This window comes from Eleutherodactylus coqui, chromosome 13 (assembly GCF_035609145.1).
Source record: "Eleutherodactylus coqui strain aEleCoq1 chromosome 13, aEleCoq1.hap1, whole genome shotgun sequence".
NCBI classification, from domain to species: domain Eukaryota; kingdom Metazoa; phylum Chordata; class Amphibia; order Anura; family Eleutherodactylidae; genus Eleutherodactylus; species Eleutherodactylus coqui.
This window is the reverse complement of record NC_089849.1, coordinates 97,410,096-97,437,115: the sequence shown is the minus strand read 5'-3', so window position 1 is coordinate 97,437,115 and position 27,020 is coordinate 97,410,096. Positions and strand designations below refer to the sequence as shown.

General features: G+C 48.9%; 1 protein-coding gene across 1 annotated transcript in view; it reads left to right on the top strand.

The window, feature by feature from the left end:
* ELAC2 (elaC ribonuclease Z 2) overlaps window positions 1-26,293 on the top strand; it is a 28,295-nt gene extending 2,002 nt beyond the window's left edge. Inside the window, exons 2-24 of the mRNA XM_066587573.1 lie at window positions 477-527; window positions 608-678; window positions 1,132-1,196; window positions 1,650-1,707; window positions 1,784-1,852; window positions 5,249-5,356; window positions 6,045-6,103; window positions 7,542-7,600; window positions 8,116-8,188; window positions 8,275-8,387; window positions 8,508-8,606; window positions 9,866-10,004; window positions 10,099-10,178; window positions 10,503-10,624; window positions 13,519-13,615; window positions 13,788-13,926; window positions 14,009-14,047; window positions 17,271-17,380; window positions 20,882-20,981; window positions 23,012-23,132; window positions 23,282-23,360; window positions 23,433-23,577; window positions 25,415-26,293. Coding sequence (XP_066443670.1) covers window positions 477-527; window positions 608-678; window positions 1,132-1,196; window positions 1,650-1,707; window positions 1,784-1,852; window positions 5,249-5,356; window positions 6,045-6,103; window positions 7,542-7,600; window positions 8,116-8,188; window positions 8,275-8,387; window positions 8,508-8,606; window positions 9,866-10,004; window positions 10,099-10,178; window positions 10,503-10,624; window positions 13,519-13,615; window positions 13,788-13,926; window positions 14,009-14,047; window positions 17,271-17,380; window positions 20,882-20,981; window positions 23,012-23,132; window positions 23,282-23,360; window positions 23,433-23,577; window positions 25,415-25,633 — 2,215 coding nt within the window. The 3' untranslated portion in view covers window positions 25,634-26,293. The remainder of the gene's footprint in view (window positions 1-476; window positions 528-607; window positions 679-1,131; window positions 1,197-1,649; window positions 1,708-1,783; window positions 1,853-5,248; window positions 5,357-6,044; window positions 6,104-7,541; window positions 7,601-8,115; window positions 8,189-8,274; window positions 8,388-8,507; window positions 8,607-9,865; window positions 10,005-10,098; window positions 10,179-10,502; window positions 10,625-13,518; window positions 13,616-13,787; window positions 13,927-14,008; window positions 14,048-17,270; window positions 17,381-20,881; window positions 20,982-23,011; window positions 23,133-23,281; window positions 23,361-23,432; window positions 23,578-25,414) is intronic.
* Window positions 26,294-27,020: the final 727 nt, after the last annotated feature.

The following is a 27,020-nucleotide window of genomic DNA, read 5'->3' as shown; positions in this document are numbered from 1 at the left end:
CTGTCAGTAAGCCAATCCTTAACAAGCTGCAGGCTAAACCCCCCTTGGTGAGGTCAGTAATAAGGCGTCTTGGGGGTCACCAAGGGGTTAAGGTGGAACGGTTCTGTGTGTTTTAACCAAGCTCTGTGACATTTGGGCGGAATTGGCGGCGGTCCACGACGGCCCTTGGGTGGGCACACTGGGGGTTGTCATCGCCTGCTTAGGGCCCTGTTACACAGAACAATTATTTAGAAATGTCGTTGGATCGCGCCAATCTGAACGATAATTCCGTGTGACCGCGGCCGCCATGAGCGAGAATTCATTCGCTTCCTGTTCATCCGTTTTATATAGGCATAAGAATAATAATTGGCCGGCCGGAACTGAACAATTTATAACAGGATCCGTGGGGGTGGGGTCTTCAGCACCTCCTTGTGGTCGCACAGGGCACTGCAGCTCACATCCTCTGTTTAACCCTGTAATGTCTTCTCTCCCCCCAGGTACCTGTTTAACTGCGGAGAGGGGGTGCAGAGACTTATGCATGAGAACAAGTAAGAGACCGTATATTAGTCTGAGCTCCCGCCACAAGGGGCGCCATTGTTGACTCTCACCATGTGTTCTCGCTCTTCAGGATGAAGCTGTCACGTCTCGATAACATCTTCATCACTAGAATGGACTGGGCCAACGTGGGAGGACTGTCAGGTGGGTGCATGGTCCACCCTGGAGGACAAGGGCCACATAGTGGGGGACACGGAGACAAAACTGATGGAGGAGGCGGAACTTAGGCATTAATTGTGCCAACGACTTGTGATGCAGAACCCTGAGGACTGTTACAGTTGTGAAGGTCTTTCGGGACCACCCACAAGTTCCCTGCTCTGACCTGATGACTGTGTTACAGTTGTGAGGGTCTCTATCAGGACCACCCACGAGTCCCCTGATCTGACCTGATGACTGTGTTACAGTTGTGAGGGTCTCTCTCAGGACCACCCACAAGTTCCCTGCTCTGACCTGATGACTGTTACAGTTGTGAGGGTCTTTCGGGACCACCCACGAGTTCTCTGACCTGATTATGTGTTACAATTGTGAGGGGCTCTCTCAGGACCACCCATGTGTTCCCCGCTCTGACCTGATGAATGCTCTCTGCTTGCATTGTAGGTGTCCTTCTGACCTTGCGGGACGTGGGGCTCCCTAACTGTGTAATCTCAGGACCCCCACAGCTGGTAAGTTATCATCACTCCCACTCACCCCCATGCCTGGCTGCCACACTATGTGCGGATGAAAATAAGATCCGTGTGCTGTTGTCTGTGCTCAATCTAAATAAGCAGAGCTGCAGTGTAAAGCAATGAGCGAGGGACAGAGCAGCCGCCTGCTGTGCCTCAGATGAGACCAAAAGTGAATATCTGGTTATCTCAAATTCATTAGGCAGTAAAGCCAAGATGGAGTCCTAATGTGATCAGAGCTGCAGTGTAAAGCATGGCGGTCAGAACAGAAACACGGACCTCTTATGAGACAGTAGGGAAATATCATATAATGCACTCAAATGAACAATACAGTTAGGCTATGTCCTAATTTAGAGCAGCGGCGCAGTGTAAAGCATGAGGGAGGGCATCTAGCAGCTCTTGGCTATACATTTTCAAACTTTAGAATTTTTTGCGTTTTACTTTTCTTTACAGAAACAATTCCTTCAAGCTATTAAAATCTACTGCGGTCCGATGGACGGCCTGTCAGTGGGTAAGAGCCAAGGACCTGGCCGGAGGGAACATGAACGTTTAGGTATTGCATCATTAATTGTTTTCCTGTTCTGCAGATGTGCGTCCTTATACCGGCCCCCTCTACAGCGACGAGACCATGTCAGTCACACAAGTGCCCACCTTCAGTAAGTTGTGCCTTTATCCCTACCTGCTGCTTGTGTGTTCATGTTTGTTCCTGAGAAAGCTGTGTAACAACCGACATGGCCGCCATTACAGCGTCATCCAACTTTCCTGCACTTGCTGAGACTCTGTCATTGAAGTAGACATGTTGCCGTAACATCGATGATTCCCTGCAGCAGCTGTAAAGAGTGATTAAGATGAGACCAAAAGCTTGTGGATAGAACCAGAGTCCCAGCTGTGTGAAGTGGGGCTGGGAATACAGCTGTCACTTCAGTCTGTGCAGAGCAGTGAACAGTCTGTGATTTTTTTTTTTTTTTTTTTTTCCTCTCTTCCCCCCCCCCCCACATGATTGGTAACACATGATTGGTAACGCCGCATCCGTGGCAACCTGCACTGTCAAACATTTATCTGGCACGGTAAAGTCCAAGAGATTTTTTTTAAAAAGCCAAAGTAGCATTTTTTTTTCTATCCCTCTGACTTCCTCCCAAACGGAAATAAACATAATCTACCCGAAAATTAAAACTGCAAGTCATGCGGCAAATAAAAACAGTCTGTCAACAGAAAATTAAAAATGCCCTGAACTGTCAGCAAAATGAAGTCTTTATTTTAAAAAAGTTGCACAAAAGTAGTGAAAAAACTTTATTTTACCGATCATTTTGATGGGAACAACATTGATGGGTGACATAATAGTTCAGCACTTGGTGAGCGCCGTTTAAAAAAAAAACACATCTTAAAACAATGGTGAAACTTTATTTTGTATTAACCCCCTGATGACCCTTCAAAAAACCAAGTAATTGAAGTTCTGCAATGGTTTCTAGCTGCAGAATACGAAGCGTCACGCCGCCGCGAGGAGGAAGAGGCAAAACACAGAAGGAGAAATGAAGGGTTACTGGTTCAGAAGGTTTAAATTGTCAGGAAGGGGTTAAAATAGACTTCAGGCCGCGACGTTTTATGCCAAAATATTTTGGAAACATAAATTCAAAATCAATTAAAAAGAACCCGACCTTTCCAGGAGAATCCTTACAATATTAACCCTTTTGTGATCAAGGGTCAGTGAAGCTCCGGTATCCGGGTCACATTCTGGTATCTGCAAAGCCATCTTTTAGTTGTCATAGCTACATGAGAGCTTGGGGCGGTTTCCTCTCTGTCCCAAAATGGAAAGCGGGCGGCCCCCCTTAGGCTGGGGTCATACGGGTCTTATTCTCGGTGGAAATCTCGTTGTTTTGCTGTAGCAAAAAATCACAAGATTTCTGCCAGGAAAGCAAAGCTTCAAAACCCATGGTACTTAGCCGCCGGTTTGGAGTGACTTCGCCGCATGCTTTCCTGTTGCGTCCAGCTCTATAGAGGAGAGGGTGGCTGCAGCAGAAAAAAAAAGAATGGACATGCTGCGTCCCTGGAATCTGTACCGCAGCGCCGGCTTTGCCGCCCCGTGTGGATGAGATTTTTTACAAATCTCATCCACATAGCTGGCTAACTCCATGATTAGCGGCCGCAGGCAGATTTGCTGCAGCGAATTTCCGCACGGAAATTGTGCTGCAAATCCGCCCTGTGTGAACCCGGCCTTACAGTCCGTGGGGTTCACCAGCGCTGTCGTCCCGCCCAGAGACGGAGTGTTTAGCCATGGGGATTTCCCCAGAATGGAGCAGGTGAACGGGATTCCCTGTACAGGTGTGAAGGTAGCCTTATTTGCAGGCCAAGATGTACTTCTCGCTGGTACCGTATAATGTATTGGAGGACTGCAGCCGAGCTGCGTGACACTTGTGTTTGCAGGATGAGTTGATGTTGTTAGTGGTTCCAATTTGTGGTGCCTTTTTTTTTTTTTTTCTTGGAAGGTACAGCACAGGTCATGAAAGGGTTAATACAGACATCACTCACACACGTGTACAGATGGGTTAAGGTACTTTTACGCAAAGTGATCATCCCCCCTAGTAATAGTTGGAAATAGTGAATTTGGGCGATGGTCATCCATGCATAAGTTGCCGCCAACACGGCACTGAGTGAGAAATCCCTTGCTATTCGCAGTCGCTTGGTTCTTATCTTTCCTAAAAACCAAGCAACTGTCTGCCCATGTAAGCAGTCCTTCACCTATGAATGACGGCCTGTTTACTGGGAATGGAGGCGGGTGGCCCAAAGCAATATTTGGCCGCACTGCCTTCATTCACAGAACGACTATCGCTTCTGTAGTTAAAAAAGCAAACCTGTAAACGCGAGCCGACGATTGAGGGAAGAACGAGAATTGTGTGTGTTCCTTGTTCAGTTTCTGCAAGACAAAAAATCATCGTTGGCCCGGTCACTTGTATTTAAACGGCGTTCGTTCAGTGATTCTCATTGGAACGTGTAACTGAACGAGAAGCTAATGATGAATCACGTCAGCAGCTCGTTCACTCGTGCCAACTGTTCTCATTGGGTGAAAAGGAACATTTAGACACTTTTTTTTTTTTTTAATGCTTTAGCTTGACTCTCAGTGCTGCGCTATCGGGGCGTGCTGCGCTATCGGGGCGTGCTGCGCTATCGGGGCGTGCTGCGCTATCGGGGCGTGCTGCGCTATCGGGGCGGTTTCTTTACACTTTAATTCTTTAATGAGTTTTTTGTTGTTAGGATAAGAGAATAATAATAGCCTCTTGATGGGTTACCATAACTTTCTGTGCTGCGCTATCACAATCAAGCTGAAACTAATGGCCCACTTAGACACAATTATTGCTCAAAATTCGATCAAAAGCCATCTTTTTAGCGATAATCGTTGCATGTAAATGTGCCCATCTTTCACTCTTCTGCCAAACGATGAATTTCAGTTCGGCATAAAATCCATCGTTCAGCAGAACAGCTGATAAGCAGGACCGCACACTATGTTCTGCCCAGGGACCGTTGATAACAGCTGACATCATACGCCATACTTTTTTTCACAAGGGAAAACGAGTCTTCTTCACTCAGTCTCAGCTGTCAGCCCCGCCGCCAGAGCTAGGGAAAGTAATCAGGGAACAGCGGGTGCTCTGTTCTCGGAGTACAGCTCCTGGCCGCTCACATGCTACTAATTGATACTAATAGGCATTAGTATCAAGTAGTAGTTTATGCAAAATGATCGCACAAAAGCCATCTTTTGAGCGATCATCTTTGTGGTGTAAATGGGCCTTTACCCTGCCTGTAGTCTATAAGCGTATAACAGCCTGTATTAACCAGTGAGGCACACATGGAAAGCGCTCGCTGCGGTCAGCCTTGGAAATCTTCATAAAGAACCACAGCTGATTGCACAGACAGGCACCGGGCTCTGTTTCTCTCTAGCCAGGTGCAGGCCGCCTGTGGGTTGTGCACCGCTGCTGTAGTAAGGTTTCCTTTTTGCGCTGACATCTGATGTTAGGATATCTAATGCAATTTCTATAATTGTGTATTTTGTTTCTTTGCAGCCAGCAATGGTCCTCTGCCATCGCTGTCTCAACAATGTGAAGGTGGTGAGAGTCACTCAGAACTCAGACAAGGAAGAACGTCCCCAGATGTAATGCGCATTCCAAGAGGTAATGGCCAGAATATCACACTGACATCATATGCCATACTTTTCTGACAAGGGAAGACGAGTCCTCTTCACTCAGGCCTCATGCCCACGGGCACACACAGATTCTGAGTGCGGAATCCTGCAGCGGATTCCTGCTGTGCCTGCAGACATAAGGCAAAAATAACATTTACTCACCCGTCCGGATGTGGTGCAGGTCTCCTCCATCACGGCCGGATCTTCTTTCTTCTGCACAGCGGATGCATGCCGGCGTGCCATGGCTTTTTTCTTTCAAATCTCCTGCTTTCCCGCGGATCTGCGGCGCGTCCAGTGTCAGCTGCGGGCATGCCACGAACCGTACGGCTTCCATTGACTTCAATGAAAGCCGTCCCTGCAGGATCTGCAGAAAAATAAACATGCTGTGTTGTTTGTTTTTGTTTTTGTTTTTTTCCCCGCGTGCGATCCGCACACAAGGAGAAAAAAAAGGGCATCTGTAGATCTTCAAATACCTGCGGATGCCCAATGATAGTCTATGGGCATATTGAACTGCGGATTCCGCACTTCAGTTATGTCAGTGAGCATGAGGCCTTACTTGTGTCCTTCTGCCTTCCTGCTCCTGGATGACAACCAGCAGAGCTGTGAGTTCTGTTCCCAATTTTCCCAGAAAATAATATAACTAAAACTGCTGAAAGACTAATTGTAACTTCTTCCAGATCTCAGGAAGAGATTCTCCAAAGGATCCCCTCCCTGCGTGATCTCCTACATCTGCAAGGTGAGAATTCTCCTCTGTCCTTGCAGAACAGGGTTGGGACAACATAGGAGATCAGGGTGGAAATTGTCCACAAGTATCGCAGGACCTGACGGGACCTGCGCGATGACCATTCAGTGCAGATGCTGGCAGCGACTGAAGGACTAACGACAATCTGCCCATGTAATCGATGAGCGACGGTCTGTTTCCTGCGAATGGAGGCGTGTGAGCTGGAATGATCCCCGATCCGCCTCGCCTCCATTCGCTGAGTGATTGTTTCTGTGCCAGCAGCACAATCCAGAGCACTTTAGTAGTGAGGCAATATATGCCGAGTCACCTGGAACTGGAATCCATGGCTCCAATCTAGAATCATGGAAGGAAGACGTGACGGCATGCAGGGGGCAACATTGTAAGCCGTTATCTCTCCAAGGACGTAATGGCAGCGTTTTGGCCAAAGACCTTCTTTCTTTACTTTTGAGTTCAATGCGGAGTTATCGGGCTGCGTTCACACATGCGGGTTTTGTAGCGATATTCAACTGCGATTGTTCTTCTGCAATTAAAAACTTCAAAAAAAGCACTTTTTTTTTTTTTTTTTTTGCGGTTGATAAAAATGCAACAAAAACCGCTATTTGGTAATGCAGCCTTTCTGAGGCTCTTTGAATCTGCACTGGAGGCTCCATTGCAGATGTGTTTTTTTTTTTTTTTTTTGGTCAGAAAAAAATTGCGCCACATGCATCCGCCAAAATGACAGACGCCTTAGTGGAACCCAATGGACTCCATTTTAAGCTAGTGGAATTCATTGGGCTCCGCCGCTGTCATGGACGCCTGGTGTCCCATTCACAACAATGGGACTGGTGGTCACAGCATGTAATCCTGTTTTGTCACTCAGTTTCTGCAGCCATAAAAAGTATGAGCAACCTGTGTAAACGGGCTGCCGTTCATCTATGGCGATCCCCGGCCCCCTCTGCCTCCATTTACTGAGCGATCCTTTCTCGTGTGTGAAGCACAAATGTGAAACCCCTTCTTTTGAATGGAGTCCTATACATGGAGGATCGCAACCTCGCAGAAGGGATGAGAGGCGGTTTTGATTTTAAAAAAAAAAAGGACTCCCATCCACGGGTACCTCGTATGTCCACCAGAGCGATGATTTTCACGTCCCGATATCGCGCTCGGCCGTGTGTAGGAAGCATTATGCTGGGTTCCCACGGGACTGTTTCACCGCAGAAATCTCGTGGTTTTGCCGCAGTGAAAAACAACTAGATTTCCGCAGGATAAGCGCAGCATCAAAATGCACGGCACTTAGCCACGGGTTTTGGAGCAGCTTCGCCGTATGCTTTTCCGTTGTGGCCAGCTCTCCCATAAAGAGGAGCGAGGCCGCAACGGGAAAAAGAACAAAAAATTGATGTGCTGCGTCCCGGGAATCCACACTGCTGTTGCTGATTTGTTTCTATTTCACTTTCAGCTGCACGACAGGAAAGGACACTTCCTGGTCCTGAAGGCGAAGGAGATGGGACTCCCGGTGTACGTACAGCCGCTATCTCTCTAGAATCTTCTTTACAACTCTGCAGCTTCAGAGCTGGTGACTTGTATTCTGTGATGTCCTCTTTACACGAAGGCTACTCTCACACAAACGCTTTTTACTGCAGTATTTTGAATGCTGCAATATAACACTCCCATTGATTTCAATGGGGGCTCGCAAACATGCGCTCAATCGTGGTGCTGGAAGGCGATCTCCAGCACCGTGATTTTTCGAGCGCTGTCTGCTCTATTTTTCCATGTTTAGCGCACCTAATCGCCCATCACGATGGAGTGCGCTAAAGTACGCTGCGGCCAAAAACTACGCTGTGGCTATAAAGTGAAATCGCAGCAAAACCCCACAATCGAAATTGCTGCATTTTGCCAACAGTATGTGTGAGAGTGGCCTTAGTGCCGTGTGTCATCTGATGTAGGAAGAACTAACTTCTCCCTGCATCTCTTTCTAATGCCACTGTGTTATGACAATGCCCACGGACTCACTAGTGTTTCCCATAATACAGAGGGACCAAAGAGATCGGACCAATCATAACGGAGCTGAAGGCTAATAAAAGTGTCACGTACAACGGCAAAGAGGTAAAAATGTGGGCGGAGCTCAGAGGTGTTATTGGGTGGTTTCTTCTGTTTCTTAGTAGGTGACTTTTGTTGGCTCCTCCCATCAGGTCTCCCCTTCAGATGTCCTGAGCCCTGATATTCCTGGACCAACTTTTATCGTGGTGGAATGTCCAAGCGAAGACTTCATAACTCCCCTCACTGAGAATGTGGCATGGAAAAGGTGCGACAGTTGGCGGGGGCAGCGGTGCGACAGTTGGCGGGGGCAGCGGTGCGACAGTTGGTTGGGGCAGAGGTGCGACATCAACATGTGGAGTATACAGATTTTTATTTATTTTTGCAGGTATCTGGAAGGCAAAGAAGAAGCTTCGGCTGCTTTAGTAATACACATGACCCCTGAACATGTTCTTAACCACACTACTTACCGCCAGTGGATGGAGAGGTAAGGAGACTCCTGTAATGGGCTCAGATATTAAAAGGGGTCTTTTCATAATCAATAGTTTTTCTACAAGAAACATTTCATAAGCCATTTAAATGAGCTGCGCCATGCCCAGATATGTGCTGGGCAGTACTGCCTCTGATGCCATGTGACCACTGGGAAATGACCAGCAGCACACTACATCTCCTCCAGGCTACATGCAAGGAGGAGCAGTGTGCAAACTGGTTATTTGCAAGCATAATTATATGCTTTCTCAAAATGTATGGACTTTTTTTTTTTACTAGTTCAGCACGTGGAGATGTAGAAGGGGGTATTTCATGCCCACCCTAGTTCTGCTAGGTCTCTCACACACACATATTCGAAGTTAATGTCCATAGTTCAGACTGCATCATTTCCAATTTCCCTCACCCAGGGCTGGTGGTGATGCAGAGGAACAGGCTGTATACAGGCTGACTGGGGCACCCACAACTACTTTTTGCTAAGGCACTATTTGGTTTGTAGGGTCTTGGTGGTAGTAGGGCTTTCCTGGTAAGCATGTTTCCACAATGCTACCATTACTTCAGTGGTTTTGGGAGCTAGACTATATGTGTGTCACATGTTTGCAGAGCAGGGGCCGGTGTATGTTGTCACACTTGCGGGCTCTGGGATCACTGAGCAACAAGCAGTCTAAGTTACAGCTTCACTAAGTGGACTTTAGCCCTTCTAATCGTTGCAGGCAGCTGGGGATCCCCTCCTTTTTTTTCAGTGGTTCAAGTGTATCGTGGGCACTTGTTCAGCTGTCACAAAGCCTAACTTAATGGAGGCAGGGCAAAGAGGTAAAACAGTGCCAACGTGGTTATCTCTGCGCATGCTCCCTCTATGCGAAGACTGGGAAGCTGCATGTGTGGTTTCCCTGGACAGAGGGGAGACTGCATAGAACAGGCGGATGATCTACATGTGCCAGCGGACACGTCCTCCAGAAGTGCTACACTTGGTGATTGGCTACACACCTGCCGTTGCTCAAACGCCATAATTCTGTCCTGATGCAATCGGGTAAATGGGTCGGCTTTGAGGCCTGGCTGTTTGGCTCACAGAGGGTTGCCTAATTAGTGGTTCCCAGCTTTTTTAGCACTGGAGAATTCCTTAAAATTCCAACCAGTTTAGGCCGGTTCCAGTCACAGCGAGGAGTTTCCGCCGTGGATTTGCTAAAAATTTGCAACAAATCTGCTGCAAAATCCAGATGCGTTGCTTCATCCTTAACCCTCCGGTGTCATCACCCTTAGGTTTGGCCCCGGCACAGAGCACCTTCTCCTGAATGAGCACACCTCCACCGTACATAACCTGAGTAGCTACAAGGTCCAGAGTCAGTTGCATCTGATCCATCCCCATATATTCCCACAGCTGCCACAGATCCGCCCACGGGTGAGTGGTTCCAGGGAGGTGAGATTATTAGTTTCCACTAGTTTGATTATTATCTAGTATGATGATAACTCATAGTTTTCTTGTTTCTGTGAAGGATGAAGCATCTGAGGTGCCTGGCGTGAGGGCAGAATGTCTTCTGAAATACCAGCTCAGGCCTAAAATGGAATGGCAAAGGTGAGCAGAGGAGTATAGCTGGGTCCTCAGAGGTGGGGCTCTGTGAAGTGGTAGCTGGGTCCTCAGGGGTGGGGCTCTGAAGTGGTAGCCAATTGGCTGTATTCTTCCTAGGTACCTGATGCTATTCCTTTCACCATTTGGAAAACTATCACATTTGACGCGCCGTATGTTACAATATATGGGATGTCCGCATGTAGTAATCTACAGTTTTTACGTAAGCAGTGATAGGAGGATCTTCCATTCTATGCTTGGAGATCGGCGGCAGCAAGGACGTTGAGGAAGGGCAGTTATTACACTGTGCTGATTTGGTTTTTGATGTTGCAGAGATCAAGTCACACAGAACCACACTTGTGCATTTGTGAAGGAGGCCATGGAGCTGCCGCATTTTAGGACGGCACTGGAGGAATGTCAGAGTCTCCTGAAGTCTGATGACGTGCCAGCAAAGGGTCAGTAAAGTTCTTCTGACCATAAAGGGGTTATCCCATGGTGAATATTGTTTATAGTTAAATCCAGTCATAATTGCAAATATTTTTGTATTTGCACTTTCCTAATAATGTTTCTATCCCCAGATATTCCAGGACTCGTAAGAATAGCGCCACCTGCTGTTCCTATTGTACCCACCTAGCTAAACATTCTGAGATGGTCATATCTGCTCTGTTTTGCTTCTTTCTCCACTGTGGAGGTATCCCTGGTGTGGTGAGCGGCCGCCTCTGAAGCTGTCTTCTCTGCTTGTCAGGACTGATGCTGAGTACGTGTCATTACAGCACGGCTGGCCCGCTCTGATCGCTCGCTCAGCATTATCTCTGACAAGCAGAGAAGACACTGCAGCTGCAGAGGCAGTTGGCTCGCCACACTGGGAATCCCTCCGCATATCCAGTGGAGCAGATTGAAGCAAGACTGTGCATGTGGGACCACCTTGGAACGTTTACAGAGGTAGGCACAACAGAAACAGCAGGTGGCGCTATAACACATTCTAGAAAATGTGGGGATGTAAACTTTTATATTAAAAAAAAGTATGAATACAAAAAAACTGTTTATCTAGTGAAAAGGAATCTAAGATGCGGCACTGACCAGTAATTAAAACAAGTTTCAGTCTGAAGTGTATGTCCACGTGAAGCGGCTGTTACAGCTTTTTGCACTTCTCTGCTGTCTCCTTTACATAGAAGAAAGTAATCACAATTTTTTTTCTACTAAATAAGTATTTTAAGGTAAAGAGAGATCAATCAAATGTGAAAAATATGTATTCTAGTAAAATATATATGAGATCAAAGAGGAAAGAGCCTACGACAATAACTGTCATTAGCAGAACAGAGGCTCGCCGTTAGAACAGCAACACAAATGTTGCATCCTTTGAATCCTATCTTAAATCCAGCTTGGACGGTAATCCAACTCCATACTAGACAGCGATATCTGAGAGATGTTTGAGGGATGTGAGGGAAATGGTAGTGTTACATTTGTGCTGGAAGTGTAAGGCTGGGTTCACACGGGGCGGACTCTCCGCGTGCGATCTGAAGTCTGCAACCAAGCAGCAAAGTGGATGACATTTGCAAAAACCTCGTCCACACGCTGCGGAGAATCCGTTGTGGCCAAGCTGTGCTGAAACTGACATGGCGAGCGGAATTGAAAGCAGCGGCATGTCAATTGTATCTCTCCCGAAATACAGGCGGTGAAGCCGCTTCAAAATCCGTGGTGAACGGCGCAAGTTTTCAAGCTGCATTTCTACTCCGGAATCTTGCGGTATTTCCGTGCGGAGCTGCTTTGGTCATACCACAAGATTTCCGCCCCGTGAGGGTACAGGCATATTGACATAGGTTACATAAATACCCCGGCATCTTAAAATGAGGTAATTCCCAGAGCCTTGATGTGGTGGCTCACAAATCAGAACGTGGTGGCCGCCACACTATTGATGTTCACATGTGAAGGCGGTATTAGATAAAGTAAATCGATACGGTCAGTAGGAGTGCTGGTTGGTTAGAAAGAAAGATTGGAGTTTTTATGTACTTTTGATACGCTGCCAATATAATGTAACAATGCAAATGCATTATCTGTGTGTTTGCGTTTTTTTTGGGGGGGGGGTGGTCTTTTTATTTTTTCCTCCTCCTGGGTGGGGGACTTTATGTGGGGTGCAGTTGTCTGTACTGTTCTTTTTATATGTACTTCTATGTTAAAAATACTGGGTTACTATGAAAGAAAAACACTTTCAATGTTTTTATAGAAAACTAAAGTAGTATTGATATGGGAGAACTTGCTACCGTGTCTTAGGATCTCCTGTCCGAGGGTGAATAATCCGGCTGCAGGGTGCAGAGTGAATGCTTTCCATAGAGTTAGTATGGAAAGCGCAGCCCCCTGTCCACAAGTGGAGGATCATAGCGATTCTTTGCTCGCTGGATTTAAATCGCAGCATGCTGTGACTAGCTGCGATTCTCCGTGGTGAGCCTATCTGGCAGGCTCAGTGCGGAGATTAGTCGGCTGTCCCCTGTTCCCCGGCGGCGGCTCCCACAGCGGAGATATGCTGCAGGATATCGCTACACCCGTGGACAGGAGCCTTTAGTCTTTACGTTTGTATTACCTAAGTTACTAATATTCTATGTGTAAAACAGAGTAGCCGTGTTCAGAGCAGCGCCTCCGACCTCAGATGTTATCAGATCTAGATGGGGAGTATTACCCGGTGATAGGTGGGAGATCCCACAGGGGGATCCCAGAGGGGCCCGCCTGTAGTAATAGTGATCGTCCGGTGTCCAGGGTTGCTGGCGAAGCGCCCAGGGGGCTTGATTTAAGAAATCCAAATGTATGCAAAATAAACTTTTTTCTGCGTTTCAGGGGAATATCTTAATAACAGATCGGTGGTCCGGGCTTCATGAAACCCTTTTTAAGTTACACCACGCTTTTCGGTGTATGCAAACACCTTGTTCAAGTATCTTCGAAACACGTGGTCTAACTTTTAATGAATAAATAAGGGTTAATGAAACCTCGGACCACCGGGTCTGTTAATAAAATATCCCCCTGAAGCGTGGAGGAAAGTGTTTTGCATGTGGCTGAGACCTTCTGTGTGTGAGCCTTCTCAGGACACGCGCCCCTTGTTCCTCCGCTATAGGTCGTCCCAGAACGTCTTGCTTTGCACACAGAATCGGTGTTCTGTAATGTCTTCCCCCACTCACCTCAATGTGATATGATGAAGAGCTTCAGACACGAAAACCTTTACCCCACCTCTGTGCTGCTACACGTTGCCCGTCTGCCCGCCTCACGGTTTTGCTTCTGTGTACATTGAATGTGTATTTATTCCATAGTAACCACACTAATAAAGTGTCCGGTTTCTGATTTGGTTCTTGCTGTTCTGCAGAGGGGAACGCTCAGTATCCAGAAGTGGTGTTTCTGGGAACGGGGTCCGCTATCCCCATGAAGACCCGTAATGTGAGCTGCACCCTGGTGCATGTCAGGTACTGTATATAATCGTCGTCGTGTTCTCGGTGTATGTCTACATGTAAGATTTCATTTGATCTGGCAAGCAGAACGGTCCCCATTTCTGAAGGGGATGAGGTCTGCATCCTGTCCGTTGTGTCGGCATCTCTCTTGTCCATCATAGACTGCATCTCTATGTCTATCTTGCAGTCCCTCTGCCCTGATGCTCCTGGATTGTGGAGAAGGAACCTTTGGCCAACTACACCGACACTACGGAGACCGTGTGGATGACATCCTGAGCCAACTCTCTGCTGTGTTTGTATCCCATATTCACGCCGACCATCACACCGTAAGCTCTGTGGTTTGTGTCGCGGATGCTTGTTTGGATATATAGTGTGTTATGTAGTAATCGCCTCCGTTTCTCCACGCAGGGTCTCCTCCGTGTGTTGCTGGAAAGGGAGCGGGCGTTGGTACGTAATCATAATGGCGTTAATGCCGATTGTAAATACAGGCTGTTTTAGAGGAGAGAAGAGTCTGCAACAGCGCCACCCTTACCCATGTGTTGTGGGCAGTATTGCAGCCCTGCCGCATTCACTTTGAACTTTTCCAGGGAGAATTCCAACCCCTGTTTCTCATACATATCATTAGGGGGCACAGGAAGCCATGAAGGGAAGGGGTCTAGCGACCAGATAAAAAGGGTTTTAGTTCAACGTGATTAAAAAGCAGTGTAAGAAGAATGACCGCGTGTCGTCTGACGCCGCACTGCTTTTTATCACGCCGTTTTTATCTGGACGCTTGACCTCTTCTCTTTATGCTCCTTGTACCAAACAAGTCTTTGATGCAGGTGAGATGGTATATACAATCTTTGCCACTAGAAACCATGACTATAGACTGCAGCCACTAGGTGTGACACGGCTCCTATGCAGGCTGTACACTATTTACAGGCAATGAGCGAAGCAGTTCTAGCTTATTGCCAGTAGGGGGCAGACACTACGTCCCCTCGCTTTCAAGTGACCAGATTACAGGTTAGTTCTTGCTGCCCTGTATACCCACAGAGTTGAAGACTGCCAGTTTCAGGTGCCCGCAGCACAATGCAGTGAGGCCTCAAACCCAGCTTCATAATGACAGTCCCAGGGTGGCTGAATTTGTCTTTCCCTCTCCCAGGACTGATGAGGCTGCGTCTTGTACCCTCCTGCTCTGTCCTTGGCCCAGTGCTTCTCCTCACCCTGCCTTCCTCTGCCATCTCTTTACCTGTAGACTATTCTTCTGGCCTTTTGAGGACTAGAGCTCCACTTTTCCTGCTCAGTTTGACTTTCTGACTCCTGTTCCTCTCTGCCCTAGGATATGGCTATATAGATTAGGGTGCAAGCAGTCAAACCTGGATCACATACAGCAAAAACGATGAAAAGCAGGACTCCATGTTCAGGGCTCTTTCACACGGTCACTGCGATTTTCAGCTGCCCACATCGCAGCCGAAAATCGCATGAACAAGAGGCAGCCACGGCCAGGTCGCACCTGCATCTCCTGTTTACACGCCCATTCAGACGGCCGGTATTCCGGGCTGCGGTATTTACACCGCAGCCCGGAATACCTTTGGCCGAAAGCGAGAGTTCAGCTCCGCTAAACTCCCTCTCCGACACTTGCCGGCAAGGGGAGGAGGTGGTCGCTTAGCAGAGCTAGTTGTGTTAAACTCCCTCCATCCCCAGCCTATGGGAGCTGCTGACAAGGGGAGGGACTTTAGCAAAGTGAACCGCTGCTAAACTCCCTCCCCCTTCCTTTTCCTGTCGGCTCTCATAGGCTCCCATAGGAGTCTATGGGAATGGCTGGCGTATTCTGGCAAAAGATAGGTCAACTCCTATCTTTTCCGGCCAGCTGAAATGCGCACGGTATGTGCTATCTTTGTTAGCTAGTTTCATGTACCAAAAAATTGCCCATCTGAACAAATGCATTCGAGTCCGATGCTTCAGATGGCGGCACTTTTTGGCCGGTGTTTTATCGCGGCAGTGAAGCGTTCATGTAAAACCTAGCCTCAGAAAGCTGCGATTTCTTTACGTATGTTCAGTGCAGCGCTTCAGTCCTAGACCAGGATTTTTCTGAAACGTGATGTGTGGAAGGAGAAATATGTAAACCCTAGTGCAATTACATGCTTAGAGTACCTGCATTTTCCCGCTGGAGCACTCCCACTCCGTCGGCCGTTTTCTGTTTGCTCGGGCAGCTGAAGGCGGCCCTATACAGTTTCACTGCGGAATCGGGCGAACAAGGTGAAAGCGCTTTTCCATAGCACACTAGGGACTATGTTTGCTTTGGAACCCGGGGGCGGACGCCGGCCCCAGATTCCGCAATGCAAATATGCGTGTGTGAAGGACTGCCTTATACAGCTGTCTTATCAGATCAGTCATAATCAAATATCACATTATACCATAATTCTCATCTGTTCTGGTAAGCAAATCGCTGAATAACCGGTTATGAGTGGTATCAAACATGATAAAACTAAATAATTTAGTTGGTACAACACACTCGCGTCCCTTCAGATATTACACGGGGTCTTCTGCTAAATAGATGGATTCATTTTGGAATGCTGTGGAACATATTGGCTACAGGACGACTGTAATCACCTTCTTGTTTTTGTCCAATATTATTTGGATCAGATCCAGTTTTTCCTCACCATGGATATTACCTGCCCCCTGTTTTGTTTTTTTTAATTAAGGGAAAGGTAGGGTTGCTCTTTTCAGGGTGGTTACTCTGCTTTTTCCATCTCTAGACTCGTGTTTGGCACGGTTTAGGGTGCAATTAGGTTTTTATATAATAAAAGTTATAAACTGTCGGTGAAGGGGGTCACAACAGGATGGCAGGAATCACTCTGATAAACAGTCAAACAAATTGAAGCACTTCACAACACTGGTGCTCCAACTAGTTTATCTGAATACTCGGCACGTTGCTCCTTGGCACGGCGGGGATGTAACGGCAGACAACTAGTTTGAGTTTTGTTTAAGAGAAGCAGAAAAGCAAAATCCAGTAGGAAAAGCATTGCCAGGTCCGATGGATCCAGAGTTGTTGCAGCAGGCTGATGGGAGGGCCAGAGTTTGAATCAAAAAAGCATAAATGGATGACCCCTTCCTGCCGGCTGCTCGGAGCGGGGTCTGTAACTTCGTCTAACGTGTTGCAGGAAGCTATCGTGTCTGCGTGGGCCAATATTCTGACTACCTAGTGGAATCTCTAGTACAGAAGATCAGCTCCATGGTGACTTGGTGCAAAGTCTGATCCACCCAATTATCAACCTGCACTCCTCAATCCAGTAAAGTCTCTATTGTATCAATTAAGACATCCAAACAATGAAATCGCCCTAAGGTGTCATGGTCCCTACGCATTTTGACAACACTGGTCTTTACTCACGGCTGCAGGCTGAATCTATGCCAAGACAAATTGTGACTTCTGAAGGCCAACAGAGGTGCATCGCTTTTGTAAATGGGGGTCTCTATGCGGCTCAGTGCATATAATATACCATATAGTGTATAGCAGTGTTCCTGCGGACGGGTCTGGCCGTAGGACTATAGGAACTCCCAGAAGCCATCCAAAAGCACCGCAGAGTGAACTGAGATAAAGAGAAGATATACTGCGTGTAACACATATAACCTCGCTGTAATATAGATAAATACAGGTCGATGATGTGTTTTTATGTGTGTTTTGCTCCAGGCATCTCTTGGGAAGCCGTTTACCCCTGTGCTGGTCGTCGGGCCCACCGTACTGATGTCCTGGTTAAATCTATACCATGACAACTGCCAGGAGGTTCTCCACAATATCAGGTGAGGGCAGATCTGGGTTTTAGAGCGACGGCAATATTTTGGCTCTAACATCGGTCAAAAGGATTCTCTAGAGTCTGGAAGAGGCGACTCTAGCGGAGAAGCTCTAACTCGGGTGGGCCTCGCTGTCCATGGTCTTCCTGGTTGCCCGTTAATCTGGAGTATTACGTCAGTCCGCTGTTTACGAGGGGCGACCGGCAGCAATCCGATCCAAGGAGCTTTCATATCCAAAATTGACTGTACATTTGAGATTATCCTAACACTTCACAAAGGATCAGGTTTGTGAAGACTTGAAGGTACAAGATGCTGTTGGAATAGTTGCTGATGGAGATGTTTAGAGACTAATCGGGGTAATGACCGTTCCAGAACGGAATTCAAACACATGTCTTATGAATTCTGGTTCCTCCCGGTTATTCTCTAAACGTCTCCCAGTGCTGTTAGCAGAGCTTGTATCCATTGCCTGAACTCCCCGGACCTGGTAGGACTGCCGGTGGATCCCTGAATCTGCAGTAGCCAATTACCACACAGAATATTATTAATCAAACGTTCACATTGGTGTTTTGCCTGATTTTCTATCTCCTTCCTGACATGTACAGCACAGTGAGCCAGTAGTTCCCGCAGAAGCTGAGCCCCCAATAAACGGAGTGGGACCGTAGCTGTAACTCGCAGGATGGTGCTTGGCGCCAATCTTGGCAATTTAACTCTTTGGACTCCCCTGTCAAAGCAAACAATGATATCTAAAGGGTTTCGAGAGGGAAAAGGCTCCCTTCTTCACCCTATTGGCACTTGCACAATTCGATTTGTGGGGTGCTGATGGTTGTCATGGCAACCAGACGTCAAATTATGAGCTCCAGGTCTGCCACACATGGTGGCCTGGGACAGTGACAATAACAGACTGTACTGTTAGTGAGTAACCTGACAATGCAGATAATACACTGTGCTACATAAGTAGTGAAGTGTATCATCTAAGTAATCAAAGAACTGCATCTACAAGCCTCATGGTGGGACAAAACAATTTACGAAGACTAGTACTCTAAAATTATTTATTCCGCATGTTGAAAAACATGACAGTAAAAGCAATGCCTAAATCGCTGGTTTTGATCCTCCTGCCTCACAAAAAATGAAATAAAAAGTGAACAAAGAGTCGTATGCACGCTCAGTGGTTCAAATGAAAACGTCAACTCATACTGAAAAACTCAGGCCGCTCTGTAGATGGAAACATAAAGTTATGACTCCGAATACGGCTATGCTAAAAAAATAAAATAAAAAATAATTTTTCCCCCCAGAAGTACTTTTTTTTTTTTTTTTTTTTTTTTTAAACTTTTGGACAATAAAAGTGCCATCGCCAGAATCCTAATGATGTAAGGGATTAGGCCAACGCATTCTTTATACTTCAGTCAAGAGCATGCAAAAAAATAAAATGGCAGAATTGTCATATTTTTTTTTTTTTTGTACACCTCCGCTCCTAAAATATGCAATAAAAAGTCATGTACTCCCCCAAAATAGTGTCAGTGAAAATGTCCCATAAACGAGCCCTCAAGCAGCTCCGCAGATGGAAAAATAAAGCTGGGAATATGGCGATGCAAGAAAAAAATTCTATGAAAAATGCTTTCATTGTGCGAACAAAAAATGGTGAACGTCTGATTGAAAGAAAAAAAAATGCCAGAATTGCTTCTTTTTCCTTTTTTAGCACCCTTTTGTCCCCAAAATTTAGATTTGAATAGAACCGTTGAGAAATACAACTTGACCTGCAAACCAGCCGTGGTCGTGGAGCCATGCTGGCAGAAATGTTTTTTTAAAAAGAATATAAAGAAGGAAAACCAAACGGCTCGGTCTTCTGCCGAGCTCCAGGAATCTGGACGTTGACGTTTTGGACTCCTCGCAGGATTCCCCTTTTGCCTTCTTACTCTTGACGTGCTGTCGATCACCTTTTTGGTTGGGATACTTCCCATTCTAGACGCAGAACCTCTTGGAGAGGTTTCTGACCAGTGATTGGCTGTTTAGGACATGGAAACTTAAGCAGGGTGACTGCATGTAATTAGTTTCTGAATCACTGGAGTTGTGATGATGGCAGCTGGACCGAAGACTGTTGGCTACAGCCAGATCTGGACACTCCATGCCACGGTGGTGCCGTGTTCATCGGGGAAGGTGGACCATGAAAATACTAACAGCTGTCGTATAATCGCATTACATCGCACCAGGAAGAGGTTGGAGTTCGTGTCCAGCTTAGAGTTAGTAGAGGGGGTGCTCGATAACGTTACTCCACTCTGGCCATGAAATGGGGATCCTGAAATAAGGGTGGCACTCGCTCAGGGGGAATCTGTCCAGTCCGGCATTACATAAGCTGTACCCGTTCCAATCAATGTACTATATAATGCCTCATCTCTCCTGCACTGTTGAGGGGGACACCAAGCCTATTGTCTGGTCCCAGGACCCTTCTAACAAGTAGTCTTTTTTTTTTTTTTTTTTTTTGCTTTATAAAGAAAATCGCTCTTAACTGAATGAGGCCAAGACCAACTGAGACCGGCTTGTCCAAGGAGGGTTTCCAGTCCCCGGGTGTGGACAGCTGTGGGACTGGTTTTATGTAGAGTCCACAGAAAAGCCCCAGGGGGCTGTCAGAGTATGGTGAGCCAAATTGTCCAGTTCTTGGTTCCTCCTGGACCCGACCTGCTTCCCTAAACTTCTTGAACCCTTTCCTGACACTTCATGAACTCACTGGCCACGAGAAAAAGACGGAAATATTGCATTTTTGCACTTGAGATGTTTGAGCATCAGTGCTATTTTTTTCCCTGTCGCTTGCAGTTTTCTCGCTGCTAATGTTAAACGCATCACATGAGCATCGCAAGTTTGTGCCTTGTGATGCAATATATTAGAGGCGCCATAGGGAAATATGGACGATTCTATTAAAAAAAAAAGCTCATCGCAGCAAGATGCCACATGCTGTGACTCTTTTTTTTTTTTTTTTTCACATCGCCTGAGTGAAAACATCAGAGATGCGAATGAAACCATTGAGATGCAGGGGTTTCATAATTCTGCGTTTTCCCTCGGCCGTGTGAAACCGGCCTGAGTGCTCTTGATTGACAGCCTCGGTCACCTCATGTGATCATCTGTTACCGACCATCGGGATGATCTCAGTTCCCTCCTGGATTGTTACCAGCATCTTCTGGTATCTGAACAGACATGATTACGGTTTTCCATACCACAGAATTCAACGTAACTTTATTAATATTCAACATGACGTCAACTGAAAAAATGGCGGCCTCTATCAATTTCTGATGCAATTCTACCCTGAAATCCATGAACCTCGCTCCATTGGTGTTTCTTGGACTTGAATCCAAGATGGCCAACAGGCACCATGGTGCCAAAAAGTTTCCCTCCCCCATGTAAGTGTTCAAAAAAGTCGTCTTCTTATATCTTTGTCCTGAAGGTGTTTCGGGCGGCTCTGGCTGTGGGATCTGCCGGTGTGTGTACAGATGGGTTTATAATGTATATTATTTCTTGCAGCTTCATACCATCGAGGAATTTGACAGAGACTTCAGAAGTGGATTGTCCCAAGAGTAAAGGCTTGATCGCGTCTCTTCTAAAGCTGTACCAGTTAGACAAAGTATGTTCACCGTGCAGCAGCCCTCAGATATGAGTCACTGTGTAAATTGCATAGTTTATACTCCAGTCAGCTCTCAGAGCTCTGCTGGTATACTTTCCTCAAACACTGTTCTCTACCATCTCCCTTGGTGCAGTGCATTATGGTAGCAGTGTTGTTGGATCCTAAAAGGCAGCCAGCAGAATTTAAAGGAAATTGGCTCTAGATGGGAGAGGGGGGAGGCGGGGGAACGGGCTCCAGATGGGAGGCGGAGGGGGAGCGGGCTCCAGATGGGAGGCGGAGGGGGAGCGGGCTCCAGATGGGAGGCGGAGGGGGAGCGGGCTCCAGATGGGAGGCGGAGGGGGAGCGGGCTCCAGATGGGAGGCGGAGGAGGGGGAACGGGCTCCAGATGGGAGGCGGAGGAGGGGGAACGGGCTCCAGATGGGAGGCGGAGGAGGGGGAACGGGCTCCAGATGGGAGGAGGGGGAGCGGGCTCCACATGGGAGGAGGCAGAGGGGGAGCGGGCTCCAGATGGGAGGAGGCGGAGGGGGAGCGGGCTCCAGATGGGAGGAGGCGGAGGGGGAGCGGGCTCCAGATGGGAGGAGGCGGAGGGGGAGCGGGCTCCAGATGGGAGGAGGCGGAGGGGGAGCGGGCTCCAGATGGGAGGAGGCGGAGGGGGAGCGGGCTCCAGATGGGAGGAGGCGGAGGGGGAGCGGGCTCCAGATGGGAGGAGGCGGAGGGGGAGCGGGCTCCAGATGGGCGGAGGCGGAGGGGGGAGCGGGCTCCAGATGGGCGGAGGCGGAGGGGGGAGCGGGCTCCAGATGGGCGGAGGCGGAGGGGGGGAGCGGGCTCCAGATGGGCGGAGGCGGAGGGGGGAGCGGGCTCCAGATGGGCGGAGGCGGAGGGGGGAGCGGGCTCCAGATGGGCGGGGGCGGAGGGGGGAGCGGGCTCCAGATGGGCGGGGGGCGGAGGGGGGAGCGGGCTCCAGATGGGCGGGGGCGGAGGGGGGAGCGGGCTCCAGATGGGCGGAGGGGGCTCCAGATGGGCGGAGGCGGAGGGGGCTCCAGATGGGCGGAGGCGGAGGGGGCTCCAGATGGGCGGAGGCGGAGGGGGCTCCAGATGGGCGGAGGCGGAGGGGGCTCCAGATGGGCGGAGGCGGAGGGGGCTCCAGATGGGCGGAGGGGGAGGGGGCTCCAGATGGGCGGAGGGGGAGGGGGCTCCAGATGGGCGGAGGGGGAGGGGGCTCCAGATGGGCGGAGGGGGAGGGGGCTCCAGATGGGCGGAGGGGGAGCGGGCTCCAGATGGGCGGAGGGGGAGCGGGCTCCAGATGGGCGGAGGGGGAGCGGGCTCCAGATGGGCGGAGGGGGAGCGGGCTCCAGATGGGCGGAGGGGGAGCGGGCTCCAGATGGGCGGAGGGGGAGCGGGCTCCAGATGGGCGGGGGCGGATGGGGAGCGGGCTCCAGATGGGCGGAGGCGGAGCGGGCTCCAGCTGGGCGGAGGCGGAGCGGGCTCCAGCTGGGCGGAGGCGGAGCGGGCTCCAGCTGGGCGGAGGCGGAGCGGGCTCCAGCTGGGCGGAGGCGGAGCGGGCTCCAGCTGGGCGGAGGCGGAGCGGGCTCCAGCTGGGCGGAGGGGGAGCGGGCTCCAGCTGGGCGGAGGGGGAGCGGGCTCCAGATGGGCGGAGGCGGAGCGGGCTCCAGATGGGCGGAGGGGGAGCGGGCTCCAGATGGGCGGAGGGGGAGCGGGCTCCAGATGGGCGGGGGCGGAGGGGGAGCGGGGGCGGAGGGGGAGCGGGCTCCAGATGGGCGGGGGCGGAGGGGGAGCGGGCTCCAGATGGGCGGGGGCGGAGGGGGAGCGGGTTCTAGCTGGGGGGGTGGGGGCGGGGGAACGGGTTCTAGCTGGGGGGTGGGGGCGGGGGAACGGGTTCTAGCTGGGGGGTGGGGGCGGGGGAGGGGGAACGGGCTCTAGATGTATAACAAAAGTGATGTAGCTGTTTGTGTTTTGCAGCCGGTTGCATTTACTGCAGGAATTAAGGTTTAATATATCTCATCGTCCAGTTTCAGACCTGCTATGTCCGTCACTGTAAGAATGCTTTTGGTTGTGCGATCGTCCATCAGGCTGGCTGGAAGTTAGTGTTTTCTGGCGATACCATGCCTTGTGATGCCCTCATCAAGTTGGGTAAGATGGCATGGGTGGTAGAGTAACCGCTGGTGCACAGTGGCTCGTTCTGTTTAACAGAATGTATTGGGGGATTGCCTAAATAGTCTTGTAGTGTAACCCCATTGGTCACTTGTGGGAAGTGATCTTGGAAATGCTTATGTTTTCAGGAAAGGGAGCCAGTCTGGTGATCCACGAGGCCACGCTGGAGGACGGGCTGGAGCAAGATGCCATCGAGAAGGCGCACAGGTACAGTGCCGGTACGGCAGAGCCGGGTGGGTAATAGTGAGAAGTGCTAGAATATACTTTTGTCTGTTGCAGTACAACCTCCCAAGCCATCTCCGTAGGAATGAACATGAATGCAGAGTTTATGATGCTGAATCACTTCAGTCAGCGCTATTCCAAGCTGCCCCTCATGAGTGACGGCTTCAGCAGCAAGGTTGGGATATCCTTTGATCACATGAAGGTGAGTTGTGTCTAAAAGGGGCTTCACGACCTGCGACTGGTACACTGGGGACCCCCGCTGCTCCCGAGAACGAATATTGTCAGTGTTTTTCTCGCTGCAGGGTGGGCTTACACTCCATTCACACCCGGAGCTGCATGAACAGAGTAGTAGTTGCCACCTAGAAGCTGCCAGTTTTGTGCTCCTACTGTATTCTGGGAGATAAAAACATAATCGCAGCAAGGGGAAGGGTGACCCTGTGGGGAAAGGAAGACCTCTGGAGCTCATTGGGCTTTAATTTGCTAAGAAATCCCCGGAAAAGGAGGGTCCATCATGTGAACTGACCGCGTGTGCAAAAATGACTGCGTGTTTGCACATACGCTTGTGTGGCTCCGCCCTTAGGAAAACCCAAGTTAAAATCAAGGCGGTGCAAGAAAAGCTGTTGGTCAGAAGGGAACAAAAGGATGAAAATGAGGTATAGACTCACTTAAAATCCTTTTAGGCCTCCTGTCCACGGGCGATATTTCATTGCATTATGTGCGGCAATAATCCGCCGGCGGATAACGTATGAAACGCCTTCCATAGGAAAACAATATAAAGCGCAGCCCGATGAACACAAGCGGAAATCCGACGCAATTTTCCACTCGCATATAAAAAAATCGCAGCATGCTGTGATTTTCCACAATGAACCTATCATAATGATAGGTTCATCGTGGTGACTATTAATATTCTCCTGCTGCGGAAAAACGCGGCGCCCGTGGACAGGCGCTCTTAGGGTAGATTCACACAGGTGATCGCAGCAAAATCACATCTTCGTTTTCCCCGATTTTTGATAGGCAGGGGTGCTTTTTCTTGAGAATTACCTCGCATTGTTGCTATTCGCAGTAAAATCACACTTTTTTTATTGCGACAGTCAACAGGACTTCTTAATGTTAAACGCATCGCGTCACATGAAAATGGCAAAAATAATTTACCCGCCGATGCGAGGCATTTTTCTTCTCCCTTCACTTCAGGTAACGTAGCGGTCCTCCGGTGCGGCTGAAGCCTCGCGTGCGCATCGTACAGCGTCACAAATGATAGATGTGGTTTTTCTGCTCCGCTCCAGTTTTTGCATGTGGGCATTAGCCGTCTCCCTTAATCTGCGGGCAAGGGACAAGCACTCCATTCACTGCTTCCGGGGCTAAGGGAGACGGCCCGAGCGCTTCACACTGGGGAGAGGTGGAATATTTAACTACTTCTGGTTAGTGTGATTGTAAATACATTTGACACATATTTTATATCTTCTTCCATAATACACTAAGGTATTAACCCTTTCCAATCCAATTTGTATCCTGGTTTTCCTAGGAGGCTTACTCTTTTTCTGCTGTTATACAACGGCGCTATCTGCTGGCTAAAGCCAGTACTGCATGAGGTGACACGTTGGATAGGCTCTGACAGCAGAGAGGCTGGCAATATACAGTAAGAGAACCCTGACGGATGTCTTCCAACATCGGAGCCGTACAGCCTTAAATCATAATGTCTTCAGACGGCAGACAGTGGATTGGAAAGGGTTAATTAGTCTAGAACGACCTCCAACCAGCTTTGAGATATGGGGAACTGCAGCCTGATTGCTGAAAGCAAACAGAGTTTAGTGCAGCTCCGGATGTGACTAGAGCATATAATGCAGGGTGTGAGCAGAATCATAACAAGGTGGGGAAAGCAAATCTTTTGAAAATTACTGGCACTTTGAGATTTAAAGCAAATTGGGGCCCCCCTGCCTGTTGAAGTCTGGCTGTGAATGCAGCTCTGAGGGTGACTGGGAATATATACTTCTGGGCAGCCGCAGAACATTCTAATCACCTTACTGAATGCTGCATTTCAGATCCAACTCAGCGACTTGAGAATTCTCCCCAAGCTGATGGGCCCCCTCAAGGCTCTGTTCGCTGAAGACCTGGAAGAAATGGAGGAGCGGAAGCAGAAGAGGGAACTGCAACAGGAACTAGAGGCCGCTCTGAGTGACTCCAAACCTGCCGCCAGCGTCAAGCGAGACCTGGATGACACGAACACGGCTGCCGATGTCAAGAGGTTAAAAACCAACTGAGCCTCATGTGCCTAGCGGTGGAGCGAGTGGCCAAATGTCTCGGAGAAGGTGCATCTTCAGACCCAGGGGAGTAGTGAAGGAGTGCTCCCCACCCCGCCTCACATTTCATAGCGGTTCGTTTAGAAATCCGGCATACATTGGTGCAGAGGGCTTATGGATAAAAGACTGAGATCCTCAGAACCGCGCTGCAACAATGTGGCTGCCCGGAATGCATATTTTCTCGTGTTTCTGGTGTCTTAAGGAGAACCGCGTGGTGATGTATTACGGGGCGAAGCACTAACGGCCCTTATTCTCCTTGTGAAAAAAATCTTTAAAAATTGCAATCCTGCATTGAAGCTCCGGCAGTCCTGATAGCATGTGATGATGGGGCGGTGATCATGTGCCGCACCACTGGCATCATGGCTGCACCACGGACTAGTGATGCCAGTAGCATGGCAAATAACTGCTGTATCGTCACGTGTAAACAAGGACCGTCAGAGCTTCAGCGCTGGATCTCCAGGGGAATGAAGCAGGGAGGACCGTGACCTTAGTTCACAACATTTCGAACATCTTTTCACAAGTTGGATAACTTGAACCCCCGGAGTTTATTTTAATAAAGGGTTTATCTCTAAAAATCCTCACCTGTTGCTTGTGGTCGCTCAGAAGCTTCTCAAACTCCTCCTACCCCGCTACCCGCCGCTGTCTGTAACTGACCATGAGAGGGTTCTATATATATAGACTTCAAAAGAAGATGGAATCGTCTTAACTCCCTGATTGGTGGATCCTATGGAAAGTGCCTTAAAGTTACTTGTAATGCCCCCTTTAATAGGGCGTGTAAACCGGTGCAATAATGACTATTTCTCCAATTCGTCTAAAACGAATGAACTTGTCAAGTGGTCTCCTACTGTTCTGGGCACACACGGCTCTCACAAGCGCTGTAGCTGATCCTGCAGTCCGGTTCTCTCCAAGTCTCATTCAGATGGGACAGTAGTCTGAACGACGGCACGAATGCTGACGACACCGGTAAGGTTGTTGGCGCTATGCGGGGAGCGTTTACACGCAGTAAGAAGCCCACAGCCCAGCGTTTTGGTTTTTTTTTTAATGCCAAGTCCATGATGAGAAGGATTTTTTTGCATTTACATGGGACAATTATCGATCATTTTTGTTCTTTTGAACACATTTTGAGCAATAATTGCCCGTGTGTAAATGTCCCTTTATTCTTCTGCCTGCCGGATCAGACTGCACACGGGACTTGTTTGTAGTCTGCACCCATGGAGACACCTTGGTCTGCACAGGAGCTGCATTTACTGAGCAGGAGGGGATTTGGTCATCAGGACTTGATATTTTATTTTGGATGCATTGAGCAGTGATCAAGCGACTGTCCTGCAGTGGTGCCACCTCCTGCCTA